General features: G+C 36.2%; 1 protein-coding gene across 9 annotated transcripts in view; it reads left to right on the top strand.

Annotated features, from left to right (window-relative positions):
* FAM13A (family with sequence similarity 13 member A) overlaps positions 1 to 19516 on the top strand; it is a 368559-nt gene that overhangs the window by 79196 nt on the left and 269847 nt on the right. For 7 of the 9 annotated variants that reach the window (XM_073891947.1, XM_073891949.1, XM_073891945.1 and 4 more), the window contains one exon: positions 10527 to 10704. The exons of 1 other annotated variant lie outside the window; for it this stretch is intronic. In XM_073891947.1, the coding sequence (XP_073748048.1) occupies positions 10527 to 10704 (178 nt within the window). Of the gene's footprint in view, positions 1 to 10526; positions 10705 to 19516 lie in introns of those variants that run through there. One more of the 9 variants, XM_073891951.1, reaches the window with a different exon arrangement.

Here is a 19516-nt window from a genome sequence, read left to right as displayed (position 1 = left end):
CAAAGACTAAGCCTCACCCCTCCTGCCGTCAGACTACATGCGTGCCTGGATGCACAGGGTGGTGGAGGGCTCCTCCGAGCCTGAAAGGTTTTAGGACAGACAGCGTTTTTCAGTCACTTGGATTCACTTCCCAAGTCTTTGAAATACTTGCCTCTCTCTTCTCTGCTGTTCTTTTTTGTCCTGGTGCTTATACTTTTTAAAACATCTTACTGTCACTTTAGTGGATTCTGGGGAAGAAGATTTAATTAGATGAACGCAAGTGATCAATCCTTCTCTTAAAATGGATATTCTCCCTTTCCTTTTTCTCCTCCTGTACTTGATTTTAAATGGAACAGAATTTTATAGTAGCAGCTGTGCAAACAATATGTGAGAGTTAAGAGCCTGTGAATTTTAGCTTATGAGAATTTGATAATTTAGACAGCAACTGTTTTTGTTTTTGTTTTTGTTTTTTTTAAGGAAACCACCCTAATAACAGGGTCATTTTAATCAGTACAATGCCTAATTGTAAAGAAATCTAATTTAATAAACTGAGTTGTGCTTAAGATTGAGTTATGTTTTTCTTCATTACGTGAGGAATTCACCAGAGTAAGTTTGAGTTAAGCCTGTCTTTTATCCATACTATGTATCATAATGCCATTTTTATTGTTGGAGTTTAGCTGAGTAATTTTGCCTTGCAAATTTTATTTTATTTTTTTAAGATTTTATTTATTTGACAGAGAGAGACACAGTGACAAGAGGGAATACAAGCAGGGGGAGTGGGAGCAGGGAGCCTGATGCGGGGCTGGATCCCGGGAGACCTGGGATGATGACCTGAACCGAAGGCAGACGCTTAATGACTTAGCCACCCAGACACCCCTGCCTTGCAAATTTAAAAGTACCACACAATTCTTGGCTAGTTATAATACTGGTTATTAAGTAATCACTCTTTGGATAGTATGAGCTCCATAGGAAGCATACGACATATTTACTTCCCTGGGTTAATTCCTTCTTACTGAGAAATTCCTTTTCTTTTGAAATTATTCAACCCCAGAATACACTAAAATGACAGTAAGATGTTTAAAAAGTATAAGCACCCAAGGACAAAAAAGAACAGCCGAGAAGAGAGGCAAATATTTCAAAGACTTGGGAAGTGAATCCAAGTGACTGAAAAACCCTGTCTGTTCTAAAACCTTTCAGGCTCTGTTTCTATGAAAAACAGAATCATTATACTAAACTCCATATTTAAGCCCTTTCCATTTCCAGTATGTTCCTCTTAGGTTTTCTATAAGCAATGCCAAATATATAAATTATTCTGTTTTTCTGGGTAGACCTAAACCCAGAAAAGAGTTCGAGGTTGCTACCTGCATATCTGCCCAAGAAGCCAGTTAGTCAAATGTGCAAAACCTCCACTGGAATAAATCGGAAAGGTGGTGCCAGGAAAACGAGGTTTCCACACCTGACTCTATACATTTGATGACATTCCTGTTGGTTCTACTTCCGTCCAGAACCCTGTGACAGGAAAATATTATTTGTCTTTATAACCCCCCATGACCTCTAAGATTGTAGATCCTGATAACTAGATCTAGGATCTTTTGTTTCCTGAGCCCATGTATAAATCTTTTATTTTCCTTTTTGACCCTAGGAGATAGCATCAAGTAGTGAGTGGGATTATGCAAATTTGGATAGAGAGGCCATGGTTGAGCAGTTAATCTGCATTAGAACAACTGGTTGTAAAGTGTGTGTGTGTGTGTGTGTGTGTGTGTGTGTGTGTGTGTGTGTGTGTGTGTGTGTTGGCTTAAATCTTTTAAAAAATTCTTTCATTGTTATTTTAGTGAGGTATTAGAAGAGTAGATAAGCTTATCTTTAACTAAAAGGTCTCCTCTGACTTTCTTTTTCTTATACTTGATTTTAAAGCCAACAGAATTTCCTTAGAACAAATTTATTGAGATACAACTTATACAACATAAAATTGCCCCTTTTAAAGCATATAATTCAGTGGTTTTTAGTATTTTCAGAAGACAACCATCATGACTATTTAGTTTTAGAACATTTTTATCGCTCCAGAAGAAAAAGAAACTCCAAACCCATTAGCAGATACTCCCATTCCTTCCTCTACATCTCTCCCACTTCTCCCAGCCCTCAGCATACACTAATCTCTCTGGCTACATAGATTTGCCTGGATTTAGGAACATTTCATGTAAATAGAGTCACACAATATGTGGTCCTTTGTGACTGACCTTTTGCATTTAGCATGTGTTTCAAGGTTCATCCATGTTGGAACATCAGTACTTTTTTCCTTTTTATGGCTGGTTAATACTCTGTTGTATGAATATATCACCTTTACCCATTGATGGACGTTGGGTTGTTTTTACCTTTTGGCTATTAAGAATACTGTTATGAACATTTATGTACACATTTTTGTAGGGACATATGTTTTCATTTCTCTTGGGTATCTACCTAGGAGTGGAATTGCTGGACCATAGAGTGACATTGTTTAACATTTTAAGGAACGGTTTTCCAAAATAGGTGTCCTGTTTTCCATTCCCGTCAGCAATGAATGAAGGTTTAATTTTTCTACATCCTTGCTAACACCTATTATTGTCTGTGTTTTTAGTTATTCTTGTAGTACAGGGAATAGAATTTTTAATAGTAGAAAGATTATGGTCTTGAAGAGGAAAAACAGAGAGGAGACCAGCTGCTTAAAGGCCAAGATGATAATGTCTGTTAGGGATTTTTAGAATGAATTGTTAATTGAATGAAATCCTCAGTTAATTCCGTGTTTTTCACTAATGTTTTTATGTGAAGAGTGTCTTAATTGAGCTGGAAGAGAAATACAACAGCTAGTAAATGAATTTTTAATATGTATAAGTATATATTTGTATGTATTATATATATAATTTGTATTAGTAGAAAATCAACTCATGTAAAATAATGAAAGTTTAAAGAATATCAATTTGAAGGGATGACAAATGATTAGCTTGCTAGTCACCTAAAGCTCTGCCCCAACGCTGTTAAGCTGTATTCTCAATACCAGTATTTTGCTAAACCCATGGAAATAATCAACCTTTACACTGAGTCCATAAACAATTTGAGGACTTACCGGAGAAAGAGGCAACATTCAAAAGAGGCTTAAAAACTCTGGGTTTGATGGTTTATCTCATATGACACCAGATAAGTCCGTTACAGCTGAGCATTTAATCACTAGTCTTTTAGAGGGTGGGAAACTGGTGGTAAAGTGATTCCCATTGAGATTATACACTTACTGTACTTTGCCCATTTAATATAGCACTAGATTTATGGAAAGAGCCAAGTTTGTTAGCTGGGATATTGCCAATATTGTTCAAGATTAGCATATTATATTGTGGAGGCTCCCCTTCCAAAGTGCTATGATTGTTTTTTCTATTCTCCTGTGTACTGACATTCCCACATAAACAGGTTCTTTAGCTGGTAAATGCTTGTTTCTAATCTAGCCTAGATAGGAGCTCCCAGCTTTGACTTCAGATAGGCTATTTCATGTGTTTCGTTGTTTTGTTTTGTTTTGTTTTTTAAAGATTTTATTTATTTATTTGACAGAGACACAGCGAGAGCAGGAACACAAGCAGGGGGAGTGGGAGAGGGAGAAGCAGGCTTCCCGCTGAGCAGGGAGCCCGATGCGGGGCTCGATGCGGGGCTCGATCCCAGGACCTTGGGATCATGACCTGAGCCGAAGGCAGACACTTAACCAACTGAGCCACCCAGGCGCCCCTATTTCATGTGTTTCTTACATTTTTATCTATGCCAGTCTGCCCCCATTAGCAAGCATTCAGCATTCAGTAAATAAAAGCCCACAGAGTAGACTTGCTGACATACTATTTAGGTATCATTGGGAGTACTATGGGACTGAAATGTAAAGTATCATCTAATTCTTTTTTCATCCTGCAGGCCTTGTCTTTAAGTGACGGCTCATTCTGGGAGCCGGGAGTTGAGTGTAGATATTGGCTAATTTGGTAATAAATATACCTCTGCATTTGTAGAATCTAATCAGAATGAGATTTGCAGTTTCATTAATGTCTAAGAATAGACTGTAATTTATTAAATTTTATTAGTTACTTTATCATCCTGTCCTTTCAGAAATTTATGTAAGGCTTTGAGAACTTTGTCATGGCAAGGGTTGCAAGAGAGCTGTAAACATATAACCTTTCCTTTTATATAGAAATATACCGATTCCATTAACCAGAAAATATAATTATGTTGTTTAGATAAGCTTCTCTTCACTCTAAAGAAGTAATTCCATTCCTGGGGTATGAAATGCAGGGGTAAAACCCAGTCTAATCCAGTGTAGCTGGCATTTTATGATTATTTTTCCCCATTCTTTCCACCTGCATATTTAGAAAGAAATACAATTCATGTTTTGTTCTCATGTGTTCTATGAAACATTTTGTGCCCAGACATTCATGGAGGTTTTTATTAAAACATTCCCCCATATGCACCTCAGGACCTTAAGAAGCTATAATTTATCATAAATGAATTAAGATTCCCACCTCCACCACTTACCAATTTTGCTTGTTCATTTGTTGATTCAGGAAACATTTGTTAAACATTTACATGTAGGAGACAGTGTGGTAGTTGCTCTATGATAGTAACAGTGACAGTATCTAACTTTGTTAGAGTGCACTGATCAGATCACATGCTCTGAGGTCAGACTGCCATATGTGAATTGCAACTTGGCTACTTGGTAACTGTGTGAACGTGGACAAGTCAATTAATCTCTTTCAGTCTAGTCCTCTCTAACTGGAGATATATTAGGCTCCTATTGTTGCTGTGACAGATTTCCACAAATTTAATGGTTTAAAAACCACACAAATTATCTCAGTATTCTATGGGTGAGAAGTTTGTGGGCTCAGCTGGTGTCTCTACTCCAGGTTCACAAGGCCAAAGTCAAGGTGTTGGTCAGCCTGGGTTCTTATCTGAAGGTTCCAGGGGAGAAGCTGCTTCCATGCTCACTTGGATCCTTGGCACTTTTCCATTCCGTATAGTTGTAAGGCCAAGATCCCTGTTTTCTTGCTAGCTTCTTCTTGGCTTTAAGAGGCTGTCCACATGCTCAGGCTTGTGACCTTTCTTCATCTTCAAAGTCAGCAACAGCTTATTGTTCTATCTAACAGATTAGCAAGTTTTCATAAATCCTTTGTGAGACTTAATGAGGAAATAAAAAGCTACTTCGATAAATCTGGCGCCATGAGGCTAAATATTTTGGTTCTTTTAATGTTGACCTTCTCATGGCTCTGAGATATATCATGGTAGAGATTAGCATTTTGCCTGTTTTTGTTTTTGTTTTTTCTCCTTGAGGCTAAGGTTGTAAGTACAGTATAACTTCATGGCCATTGAAAAATCAAAGCACGTGACAAGCACCAGGATAAATGTCCAGATTAGAGTTAAGTGCCATCCTGTGATATAGGTTCAGCATTGCTGATTATGATCATAATCTTTTTTTAATGAGAACAAATACTTGTCACATGGTTCAGTGTTTGCTACTTACTCTGGGATGCAAGTTTTCATGGCACAGTCTTTAAGTCTGAGTAGTTTGCTCTGCATATATACTGTGCTTGTTTTATTTTTGTGCTTTAGCTTGAGAAATGGGTGAAATTTAGCCAACAACAAATGAAAGCTTTCAAGAAAACTTGTATAATTTGAAGTGGCTTTCACTAGTGGAGAAAGTTCTTGTCCTAGGAAAAGATTAATGTTAAGGAAAATGATGACTATTTCAATTATTAACCATTACTCCATTTGCAAAGTTTTCTTAAACCTTTTGGCTCATAAATTATAATGTATTCTAATTTTTATTTGATTTTAATTCTAGAAATAACTATAACAGTTAAAAAATATTTTTTTAAAGATTTGAGAGAGAGAGAGAGAGAGAGCCAGAGAGAGCAAGAGAGAGCACAAGTGGGAGGGAGGAGCAGGCTCCCCACTGAGCAGGGAGTGGGAGGAGGGGCTGGATCCCAGGACCTTGAGATCATGACCTGAGCAGAAGGCAGACGGACGCTTAACCACCTGAGCCACCCAGGTGCCCCAACGGTTAAAATATTTTAATACAACTGCAGAGGTACATTTCATTTCTGTTTCAGAGACCATTCTGTGGAATTTCATTGCTGAGTATTCTTATCCTCTGACCACCAAATGACACTTTTGTTATAATTTGAATACTCTGATCCCCTTCCTACTTAACACTTCAGCTCAGCTAGTTGTGTAAATGGACTAAATTATTTGTTATTTCTTCAGGATATATTTGGAATATAGATGTCTCTTTATTTGTATACTAGTTAATGTTACTATCCGTGTATCTTAAAAGTGTGTATCAGTCTATTAAAACTATCACTTTTTATATGCAAGGCTTTTAAAAGATGTTTAAACCTCAGCCTCCAACCAGCTCTGAATGAGCTTACATTTGCTGGTTTGTGGATTTTTTTTTAACTGCCAATAAACATCAGATATTTTCTCAATGAGGCCTTGCTGACAATCTTATTTATATTGTAATCACCACCCTCACCCCAACCGGTGCTCTGAATTCTGTTTTTATTGCTTAAGGTCTCACCTACTAGAATATAAGTTCCCTGAGGGCAGGGATTTCTGTTTGTGTTTTCGGATATATCCCAAATGCTTAGAATTGTGCCAGGCACAGAATAGCCACTCAGTAAATAGTTGTTGAATGACTGAATGTGTATTCCATGCATGCATTTTTCATATATAAAATGAACAACTTCCATGTGTAAAACAGACAAGATACAAACTATATCCAGAATTTGGCCCCTGCATTACCATCTCACTGCTATCAACCTGCTCCAGGCAACCAGCCTCTCTGGGTCTGGCCTCTCCCAGCTCAGCAGCCGGCTTTCCACTGCGCCCCCTACAGTCCAGACTCAACACAGCAACCAGAGTGGTCCTTTGCAAATCTCGCAGCTCAAAACCCTCCTCACTCAGGGTTGAAGGGGAGGGAACATGGTTTATATTAAGACTGTAATGATCTTCCCTAGCTCTTTCCTCCACTGTCTCCTGTTTTCATTTCCTGCCACTCTCCCAACACTTGGCCTTCACCCTTGCCATTTCTACTGCTTAGCATGCGCTTCCCTCTTTCCTTCAGCTCTCTGCTTAATTGTCGCCATGTCCGAGGGGCCTTCCCAGATCATGCTGAGTGGAATAGCGTTCCCACTCCCATATCACTCTGCTTTATTCCTCATTGTCCTACCTTCTATTTCTTCAGAGCATTTATGTTACCACTCACATATATATTATTAGACTACTGTCTCTCTCCCATTATAACTTTTATAAAAGTTTGTTTGCAGTGCTGTATCCCTAGGGAATGCCAGACACACACAAAGCTGTGATAAATATCACACATAGCATAAGTATAATGAATAAATGTTCACAAAAATAGAAGCATTGCTTGCTTTTCTAATAATATGAGACCTTGAAGCCGTTGTAATTACCAATATCAATGCAAGAACATGAATGGCAAGGCAGTGTTTATTATATTTAGGTATCAGCAAATCAAAAAATAATGCAAACAATAATAAAGTAATTATTATAAGCTTTTGCTCTCAGGCATCAAAAGGCACATTTATACCAATACTGCTTCCCCTCCAATCACCCCCACCCCCACTTGCTGTGCTAGGCATACCTCTAGAAGCCTCCTTAGGTTTTTTTTTCAACATTTTTTTAAAGATTTTATTTATTGAGAGAGAGCAAGAGGGAGAGAGACAGAAAGAAAGAGAACAGAGGGAGAGGGAGAAGCAGGCTCCCCACCAAGCAGAGAACCTGATGCAGGACTCAATCCCAGGACCCTGAGATCAAGACCTGAGCTGAAGGCAGATGCTTAACCGACTGAGCCCCCCAGCCTCCCCTAGAAGCCTCTTTTAAAGGTGTTGAGCAGTTATTCTCATGTATTGGAAATCTTGTCTGTAAGATTGCTGCAGGCTGAGTGTAGCAGTGATATTTACCACATTTCTAGAAACAGCACAAATTACAGATTCTCAGTATGTTAACACATAATTAGTAGGAAAAGAGGTGATGAGAAATGTTATGCTAATAAATCAAGGTCTCTACTGCACTGTCAGTATATTTGAACAGAGTTGGGAGGTAAATTTTGAATATTCAGGGTTCAAAGTGAGCGTGTTGCCATTACAACTTCTGAGGTAGAGGACACTGACATACTCGCTTAGTGAGTGAATCACTGAATCTGTCTTCCATCATAGGAGACGGAAGATACTTTTTCCTCAACTCCTTTTTCTTTTTGAGAACATATTTGTTGATTCTTCCATTCATGCTCTAAAGGAATTATGTTTTTTTTTTAAGTTTGAGATTCTCTGAATGTATTTGTCTCCCTTCCTATTGTCAGTTTTATTTCCTGGGAAAATTATTTATCATATTTCAAAAATTGGAAGTAAATGATGAAAGTACTCCCGCTCTTTCAAAGATGTTATTGTCATAAATTCATAACTGTTTTCTTTTCTTTTTTTTTTTTTTTATTAGAGAGAGATAGTGAGAGATAGTGAGAGCAGGAACACAAGCAGGGGGAGTGGGAGAGGGAGAAGCAGGTTCCTGCTGAGCAGGGAGCCCGATGCAGGGCTCCATCCCAGGACCCTGGGATCACGACCTGAGCCGAAGGCAGACGCTTAACGACTGAGCCACCCAGGTGCCCCACTCATAGCTGTTTTCAATATTTCTTTTATTCAATCTGGTGTCTTCACACATTGCCTGCCTTAGGATTTGAGGTTTCATTTCAGAGCCAGAAGACAAACGGCCCCATTATCAAGGTTGTTGGAATGCTGTTGCCTGTATCCTTAAATGCTGGAATTAAACCACAGTTTTAAACAGACAGTACACACCCATGAAAACATCCAGATTCACTTTGGATTAGTCACTGTAAGAAAATTAAAAAGACAAAATAGAACTCATTTTCTTGTAGATCATATTTATTTCTAACCATAAAGGTATGAGAAATGGGTAGTTTTCAGTTTTTACTCCAAACTTAATTATTTCCATTTCTTACATAGTCAAGATCATAATTCAGTGGAAAATAATGCCATCATAAGCAACACACCACATATTTTTAGGGAATATCAAAGTATTTGTATATATTTCTTTTTTTTAAGTAATTTAATGTGAAAATTTTCTAATATCAAGAAAACTGTTTTTCCATAAACCTTGTATAGATTATTGGATCACGTTGTTGGTGATCAGTGAGAAATAATTACTCCAATCATATATAGAATGTTCTCCAAAACGATTGGAACAATAATTGAAGTCTACACATTTTTGGCGTTGCTATTTTTGGCAGCATCCCTTATTCTAGCATTCAAAAGGGTGAAATGGACTCATATTAAAAGCATTTCATTAAAACCTCAGTGTTCTCCTAAAACCAAATTAATGAAGGTAAAATAAAAGAAGTTTAACAGTAGTTTAACAGTAGTTACATAGTGCTTACCATGTGTCAACCTCTGTGTTTTAAGTACTTTGCAAATTGAAACTCTTAATCCTCATCACAACCCTATGAGGTAGTTAGTATTTCCATTTATAAATGAGGAAATGGTTTACTATAGAGTCTAAGGTCACATAGTGGCAGAACCAGGATCCTTACCCAGAAAGTGACTCCTGAGCCTACCTTCCTAATCCTTGCTCTGCAGCCACTCAGCCACACTTTCTGTGACTTTGTGCATGTTTTCTGGACTTGCACTTCCTTCGATGGCCTAATGCTCTGCATAAATTTTGTACCCCTGACTCATCCACTTCCTTTGTGTCACATCTGCCTCACTTTACTGTTTCTTACTCACTTGACTGGCTAAAGCAGCTGACCTATCTAAATTAAGGAACCCAATGTATATTAGTAGCAACTGGATTAAGTTTTCATTGTCTTAGACATGTGCCTAAAAGGACTGTATTCAGATATTGACAAAACACATAAATCTGAGAATTGAAGGAAACTTTCCATATGTCTGAATTTTGGCTCACTGTTAGATATTTTTGGTTTTTGATGAGAGGCACATACCAAATTCTAAACTCTGACATGGGAGAGATAAAAAGCTATATAGAAATTAAAAGTTTCCTTCATTTTTCTCTAGCTACAGATTTCCTGACAACTAAGTTTAGTCTTGTTCATGATGACCCAGGAATGTCTCTTGTAGTAAATTTTATTCAACTAAGAGATTCTTGTTTTTAAACAACTTGAAGACAGTAATCAAATGGGAGGTTCCACTATGGATAAAAAGCCAACCTTTATCTTAATTTTGGGTAAGGAACACACAGAAGTGAAATATGAACCCATTTTATGCACTGAGTAAAGCTCATGATTTTCAGGATGTCTTGAATAAGTTAGTAAATCTTTAACATTAAAAAAAGTTAAATGCTCTAAAATCAAAGAAAGGGCAAAACTGCCCCCCCCTTTTCCAATGGCTGATTTAAGTCTTCAGGAATTTTTTCCTGAATAAAATGTTAGACCTTATTATGCCTCTGTGCTTTTGTTTTTGTTACTGTGAAATATGCCTGAGAGCATTTTTTATCCTTTTTCTTTCCAGATGACAGAAATGATGCCCAGGAGAGTAGCTTAAGAAACTTAATAGAAGAGCTGCCAGACACCCACTACTGCCTCCTCAAGTACCTATGCCAGTTCCTGACAAAAGTAGCCAAGCACCATGTGCAGAATCGCATGAACATCCACAACCTCGCCACTGTATTTGGGCCAAATTGCTTTCAGTAAGTTAGTGGAGTTTTGCTGTTAATATTACATACCACTTTTTCTTTATCACTGCCTGAAATTACTTGGGTTGTAGAATCGTATTTCAGACTGAAAAGTCAACCAATTTATGGTGGAGGAGTTCTAGCTTGCTATTGGGCATTTTAGCCTTGTTTTTCATCCCAATGTTGAAGAAGGCAGGTAACACCTTCTCATGAAAACCACAATTTATAATATTTCCAACAACTTTATTTAAAATTCTGGAAATAAGTTTTACTTTCACTAAAAAGGGCATTTAAAAATTTTTAATGTGAAACATTGATTAGCAGAAAGGGAAGGAGTGTAATATATTGCATAATTTTTTAAAGTGATAAAATCATTGCTAATAGAAAAATACAGGCTCAGTATGTCAGTGACAGAAAAATTAACCTTTGCTACATTTGTTTTCTAGGAATAAACTAGACTAGAAATAAACTCATCTCCTTGGCGGGTGCTATAGCACTGGCCACAAGAATTTTTGTGAAACTTCCTATTTTCTTTTCCCTGTTAATTCCTTGTTGATATGTGAAACATGATTTTGCAATCCAGGGACTTTTCTTTTAACTCTCCTATTAACCTATTAATCTCCACTGATACCAAACACATTTCTTCTAGTTATAAGGACAGAGAAAGAATATACTCACACTTTAAAGCTCTCATAAATTCTCAGCAATTTTTTAAATAGTGTATCTGCTTATACTACTCAGTTAATCTATAGACTCATTCATCAGCCCAGAACTAGTAATATTACAGTTCTCAGAATAACTGTCCAAATAAACTCTGGCTTAGATCACAGTGAGTCCAGGATTCCAGGACATGCACAGCCTATGGTGGGAAGTTCTACCTTTAAAAAAAAAAAAAAATAGAGCGAGGAGAGCACATGCGGGCGTATTTGCGCATGTGCACGTGGGGGTGGGTGGGGCTGAGGAAGAGAATCTTCAAGTAGTCTCCCTGCTTAGCTTAGAGACCTCTGCAGGCTCAATCTCAGGATCCTTGAGATCATAACCTGAGCTGAAACCAAGAGTCAGACGCTTACCCGACTGAGCTACCAAAGTGCCCCAAGAAGTTCTACCTTAATAACTATTCCCATTGTAACCTTAGAGATTTAAATTTTTTTTAATTTTTTTTTTAAGATTTTATTTATTTGTCAGAGAGAGAGAGAGGAGCACAAGCAGGGGGACTGGCAGGCAGAGGGAGAAGCAGGCTTCCTGCTGAGCAAGGAACCTGATGTGGGAATCAATCCCAGGACCCTGGGACCCTGACCCAAGGCGAAGGCAGATGCTTAGCTGACTGAGCCACCCAGGTGTCCTGAGATTTAAATTTTAAATAGTAGCATTTCATAGGATATGTTAGGGTCTCATGAATAAATATCTCAAACATAGGCTCCACTAACTTTTTACTCACGAACTTTGTGTTAATGAAATAAGCTGTATTTATTCTTTTTACTCCTACGTTCAGAATAAACCTTGGTGATTTATGTGTAAAAAATTAAGATAAGTGGAAAACTGTTCAGTAACTTTGAAACCCTAGATTCTAAGAGAGGTGAAAGCAAATTTTTATTTTTATTTTTTTAATATTTTATTTATTTGTCAGAGAGAGAGAGACAGAGATAGAGCACAAGCAGGGGGAGTGGCACACAGAGGGAGAAACAGGCTCCTCACTGAGCAAGGAGCCAATGTGGGACTTGATCCCAGGACCCTGGGATCATGACCTGAGCTGAAGTCAGATGCTTAACCAACTGAGCCACCCAGGTGCACCTAGAGCACTTATTTTATAACACACAGATCCATACTTTGTTGCTGACTTTCTGGATTGGGCTTGATCTGGAATTTCTGGTAACCTTCAATCAATCAAATATCAAATAAGTAATGAGTTTTTATTATAGGCTCTACTAATTAGTATAGCTTTTAAGCTTATTGTATTGTGGTAAAATATACATAACAAAATCTACCATTTTACCATTTTTAAGTGTACAGTTCAGTGGCATTAAGTACATGTGCATTGTTGTGATCAACTTGGTACGTATTTCTAAACTTACAAATATAGAAGTTGCCACTAGGTACTTTTCACATTGAAATAGAGTATAATTTTTAAAAAATTTTAAAAAAAAGAAATAGAGTATACTTCTTAAAACAGCTGTTTATTGAGCTCTTACCAAGTACTATACTGTCTCATTTATCTGATTGATTCTAAAGAGGCAGAAGTGGTTTATGTTGTCCTTGAAGTTCCTCTGTTTAAGTTAAGGAAAAGCAAACACTTCAACTCCAGTGACCTCACTTAGCTTTCCGCTGATCATCTTTATCACATGTATGGACTATGATTCAAGGATAATTCTCACATGAACCACAAAAAGACAATCAAAGGAAATGCTTTTCTTAATACGTAAGATGACTGTATTGCCTTAGTCAATAGATGAGGAAAAGTGTTTGTTTTTTTAATAAGGGAACATCCTCATGAAATAATGTTAACTTCTGAAAGAACATAAAATTTCAGATATAAAAAGGTATTGGCTATGAAGTGTATAATCATAAAATGAAAGAATATGCACCAACAATAGATGAATGGTGCTCTGAATGCTGGGCTTTTGGGTGGCTCTTTAATTATAGGTTTTCAACATGTAATTCCAGTTATAAGTTTATTAAATTTAGATGATCATGTAATATTATCATTGTAAATACTCAAATAATATAGAGGTATATAGGATAAAAATAAAGTATCCCCCATTAGTACCTCCCACGCCAACCTCTCCTTCCCAGGGATAAAATCCATAACCACTAGGTAGATACCCTTCCTAATTTCTGAACACAGCCATAGATCTTTATTTTTTTAAATATAAGTCTGATCATGATGCATATATTATGAAGCTTGATTTTTTTACAGTACCACTAGAACTTTTAATATCACTCTTATATACCTCATTCTTTAATATTTTGAATACTATGAATTTTCCCTAACTTGGTTAATTTTCCCTGTACTGATAAGCACTGAGGTGTCAATTCTTATATATTAAGACAGAGTTGCAGTGAACATGTTGAATGTTGTAACTCTTTATGTAAATCTGCAACTATTTCTCTAGAATAGATAACCTAGAAGTGGAATTGCTTGGCTGAGGAGTTTACACATTTTAAAATTAATGTGTGGTGCCCTTCATGAGGCTGTAACAATTTATATGATTCTACCATTGGTGTTTAGGAATACTCATTTCCCTGTAAGCTTGCTATACTGAGTGTTAACACATGTTTAAATATTTGTTGATCTAATGGGAAAAAATGCTCTCCCAATTGTGAGGTTGTGTATATTTTAGATTTATGTGGTGGGTGGCATTAGTATTTGTGTTTCTCTGTAGTTTCTGCTTCTGTCTTATGATTGCTTTTTACTTTATTTTATATTTATGGCTCTTCTTGCTTTGTAGGAGTTCTTTAGGTTTTCTAAACACTAATCCTTTGCTAAAAAAAATGCAGAACTTTGTTCCTATTATGTTTGCCTTTTAGCTTTATGGTGATTTATTATATTAAATTTTTAAAATTTTTAATTCACTTAAATTTGTCAACACTTCCCCTTTCTGTTTATTGGGATTTGTATTTTGCTAAATAATAAATCTGAATACTATTTCTTGCTTAGTAATATTGTCTTAATAACAAAGGTATTACAATATATATTCTTTTGTTATATTTATAGCTTTTTTATGATAAATAACTTTACACTTTTATCTAAAATTTATCATGTGTCATGTATAGATTGTTTGATTTTCTTCAGATAGCTAATTGTTGCCAAATAATACACTGAGCAGCATTACCTCTTTGCTAATTTACAGTGCCAGCTCTATCACATATTAACTTTGCACACATACCTGAGTTTGTTTCTGGCTTTTATATGGCTTATTCTTGTGCTCCTCTATTTTTCTATCAAATTTTCTCTTTCAGAGGAATTTTGGAATTTCCCTGGTAAGTGGTAGCTCATTTTTTTTTTAAGATTTATTTATTTGAGAAAGAGAGAGCAGGAACAGGGAGGAGAGGCAGAGGCAGAGGGAGAAGCAGGTTCCCTGCTGAGCAGGGAGCCCGATGCAGGACTCGATCCCAGGACCCTGAGATCATGGCCTGAGCCGAAGGCAGATGCTTAACCAACTGAGCCACCCAGCCATCCTGGTATCTCATTGTTTTGATTTGCATTTCCCAGATGTTGAATATCTTTTCATGTACTTATTGGCCATTTATACATTTTTGGAGAAATGTCTGTTCAGATTCTCTACCCATATTTTAATCAGATTTTCTTTATTATTGAGTTATAAGAGTCTTTCATAATTCTGGATATAAGTCGCTTATTAAATATAGGATATGCAAATATTTTCTCTCATTCTGAGTTGCCTTTTCATTTCCTTTTTTTTTAGATTTTAATTCCAGTATAGTCAACATACAATATTATATTAGTTTCAGGTGTACAGTGTGGTGATTCAGCAATTCTGTTACTCAGTTCTCATCGGGATAAGTGTACCCTCAATCCCCTTCACTTATTTCACCCATATCCCCACCTACCTCCCTCTGGTAACCATCAGTTTGTTCTCTATAGTTAAAAGTCTGTTTTTTTGTTTGTCTCTTTTTTCCTTTGTTCATTTCTTTTGTTTCTTAAAGTCCACATTTGAGTGAAATTATATGGTGTTTTTTTGATTTATCTCACTTAGCATTATACTCTCTAGATCTATCCATGTTGTTGTCAATGGCAAGATTTCATTCTTTTATGACTAAATAATCCATTGTGTGTGTATTTGTACACACACACACACACACACACACACACACACACACACTACATCTTCTTTATCCATTCATCATTGATGGACACAGGCTACTTTCCTAATTTGGCTATTGTAAATAATGCTACAATAAATATAGGGGTGCATGTATCCCTTTGAATTAGTGTTTCATATTCTTCGGATAAATAGCCAGTAGTGCAATTACAGGATCATAGGCTAGTTCTGTTTTTGATTTTTTGAAGAACTTCCATACTGTCTTCTACAGTGGCTGCACCAGTTTGCATTCTCACCAACAGTGTACAAGTGCTTCTTTTTCTCCACATCCTCACCAACACTTGTTGTTTGCTGAGTTTTTATTTTAGCCATTCTGAAAGGTGTAAGGTGATATCACATTGTGGTTTTGATTTGCATTTCCCTGATGGTGAGTGATGAACATGTTTTCATGTGTCTGTTGGCCATTTGTATGTCCTTTGGAGAAATGTCTATTCATGTCTTCTGTCCCCTTTTTAATTGGATTGTTTTTTGGGTGTTGAGTTGTATCAGTTCTTTATATATTTTGGATACTAACCCCTTATCAAATATGTCATTTGCAAATATCTTCTCCCATTCAGTAGGTTGCCTTTTAGTTTGGCTGGTTGTTTCCTTTGCTGTGCAGAAGCTTTTTATTTCCATATAGTCCCAATAGTTTATTTTTCCTTCTGTTTTCCTTACCTCAGGAGACATATCTAGAAAAATGTTGCTACAGCCGATGTCAGAGAAATTACTGCCTGTGATTCTTCCAGGATTTTTATGGTTTTAGGTCTCATATTATGTCCTCAATTCATTTTGAATTTATTTTTGTGTATGGTGTAAGAAAGAGATCCAGTTTCATTCCTTTGCATGTTTACCCAACACCATTTGTGGAAGAGACTATTATTTTCCTATTGCATGTTCTTTCATGCTTTGTTGAAGATTAATTGACCATGTAATTGTGGGTGTATTTCTGGATTTTCTATTCTGTTCTATTGATCTATGTGTCTGTTTTTGTACCAGTACCATATCAGTTTTGATTACTATAGCTTTGTAGTATAACTTGAAGTGTGGAATTGTGATACCTCCAGCTTTCTTTTTCAAAATTGCTCTGGCTATTTGGCTACTTTTGTGGTTCCATACAAATTTTAGGATTGTTTGTTCTACTTCTGTGAAAAATGCTGTTGGTATTTTGATAAGGATTGCGTTAAATCTATACATTGCTTTGAGAAGTATGGACATTTTAACAATGTTCTTCCAACCCATGAGCATGGAATATCTTTCCATTTGTTTGTGTCATTTTCAGTTTCTTTCATCAGTGTTTTATAGTTTTCAGAGTACAGGTCTTTCCCTTCTTTGGTTAAGTTTATTCCTAGATATTTTATTATTTTGGTGCAATTGTAAATGGGATTTTTTTCTCAATTTTTCTGCTGCTTCATTATTAGTATATAGAAAAACAACAGATTTCTGTACATTGATTTTTCTATCCTGCAGCCTTACTGAATTCATTTATCATTCTAGTAGTTTTTTTGTTGAAGTCTTTAGGGTTTTTTATATATAGTATCATGTCAGCTGCAAATAGTGAAAGTTTAACTTCTTCCTTCCCAACTTGGATGGATGCCTTTTATTCCTTTTTCTGGTTTGATTGTTCTGGCTAGGACTTCCAGTACTATGTTGAATAAAAGTGGTGAAAATGGACATTCTTGTCTTATTCCTGACCTTAGGAGAAAAATCTCTGTTTTTCCCCATTGAGTATGATGTTAACTGTAAGTTTTTTGTATATGACCTTCAATATGTTGAGGTATGTTCCCTCGGAACCTACTTTGTTGAGGATTTTTATCATGAATGATGTTGTGCTTTGTCAAGTGCTTTTTCCATATCAAATGAAATGACCATATGGTTTTTATCCTTTCTCTTATTGCTGTGATGTATCACATTGATTGCTTTGTGAATATTGCCTCCCCAAGAATAAATTCCACTTGATCATGATTTTTTTAATGTGTTGTCGAATTGGTTTGCTAATATTTTGTGGAAGATTTTTGCATCTGTGTTCATGAAAGGTGCTGGCCTGTAGTTTTCTTTTCTTGTAGTGTCTTCACCTGGTTTTGATATCAGGGTAATGCTGGCCTTTTAGAATGAATTTGGAAGATTTCCTTCCTCTTCCGTTTTTTACAATAGTTTGAGAAGAATAAGTATTAACTCTTCTTTAAATGTTTGGTAAATTTGCTTGTGAAGACGTGTGGTCCTGGGCTTTTGTTTATTGGGAGTTTTTCAATTACTGATTCAATTTCATTGCTAGTAATCCATCTGTTCAAATTTTCTATTTTTCCTGATTCAGTTTTAGGAGGTTATGTTTTTCTGGGAATTTAACCATTTCTCCTAGGTTGTCCAGTTTGTTGGCATATAATTTTTCATAATACTCTTTCAGTCCTTTACAAATCTGTGGTATCAGTTGTTTCTACTCTTTTATTGTGATTTTGTTTGAGTCCTTTTTTTTTTTTTTTTTGATGTATCTGGTAAAGGCTTATCAATTTTGTTCTTTTCAAAGAACCAGCTCCTGGGTGCCTGGGTGGCTCAGTCAGTTAAGCATCTGCCTTTGGTTCAGGTCATGATCCCAGGGTCCTGGGATCGAGTCCCACATCGGGCTCCTTGCTCAGTGGGGAGCCTGCTTCTCCCTCTGCCCCCTCCCCACTCGTTCTCTCAATCTTTCTCTCTCTCTCTCAAATAGATAAAATCTTAAAAAAAAAAAAAAAAAGAACCAGCTCCTAGTTTCATTGATCTCTTCTATTGTTCTGGGGTTTTGTTTGTTGTTTTTCAATTTTTTTTTTTTTTTTTTTAGTTTCTATTTCATTTATTTCTACTCTAATCTTTATTATTTCCTTCCCTCTGCTGATTAGGGGTATTGTTTGTTGTTTTTCTAGCTCCTTTAGGTATAAAGTTAAGTTGTTTGAGATTTTTATTGCTTCTTGAGGTAGGCCTGTATTGCTATAAACTTCCCCCTTAGAACAGCTTTTGCTGTATCCTAAAGATTTCAGACTGTTGTGTTTTCATTTTCAATTATCTCCATATGCTTTTTAATTTCTTCTTTGATTTCTTGGTTGACCCATTCATTAGTTAGTAGCATGTTCTTTAACCTCCATGTATTTGTGCTCTTTCCAGATTTTTTCTTGTGGTTGATTTCTAATATCATAGTATTGTGGTCAGAAAAGATGCATGGTATGTCTTCGATCTTTTTGAATGTGTTCAGACTTGTTTTGTGGCCTAATATGTGATCTCTTCTGGAGAATGTTCTATGTGCACTTGAAAATAATGTGTATTCTGTTTCAGGATGGATTTTTTGGGGGGAGGGAATGTTTTGAATATATCTGTTACATCCACCTGGTTCATTCAAAGCCACAGCTTTCTTGTTAATTTTCTATTTGGATAATCTATGCATTGACGTGAGTGGAGTGTTAATGTCCCCTGCTGTTATTGTATTACTATCAAGTGGTTCTTTTATGTTTGTTATTAACTCCTTTATGTGTTTGGGTGTTTCCATGTTTAGTGCATAAATATTTACAGCAGTTATATCTTCTTGTTGGATTGTTCCGTTTATGGTTATACAGTGACATGTCTTGTGACAGTGTTTATTTTAAAGTCTGTTTCATCTGATATAAGTATTGCTACTCTGGCTTTCTTTTGACATCCTTTTGCAGGATATATGTTTCTTCATCCCCTCACTTTCAATCTGCAGGTGTCTTTAGGTCTCAAATGAGTCTCTTCTAGGCAGCATGTAGATGGTCTTGTTTTTTTTATCCATTTCAGTCACTCTATGTTTCTTGATTGGAGGATTTAGTCCATTTACATTCAAAGTAATTACTGATAGTATGTTTTTATTGCCATTTTGTTACTTGTTTTATGGTTGATTTTGTAGTTTTTCTCTGTTCCTTTCTTCCCTTGTGCTCTCATTATTTGGCTTTTTAGTGATATACTTGATTTCTTAATTTTATTCTTTGAATATCTATTACTGGTTTTTGATTTGTGGTTACCATGGG

The sequence above is a fragment of the Callorhinus ursinus genome, unplaced genomic scaffold, assembly GCF_003265705.2.
Source record: "Callorhinus ursinus isolate GAN/ISIS: 27379988/994484 unplaced genomic scaffold, GSC_fseal_2.0 scaffold4, whole genome shotgun sequence".
Taxonomy (NCBI): Eukaryota; Metazoa; Chordata; class Mammalia; order Carnivora; family Otariidae; genus Callorhinus; species Callorhinus ursinus.
Note: the sequence above shows the minus strand (reverse complement) of the source record. Positions and strands in the feature narration are given on the sequence as shown.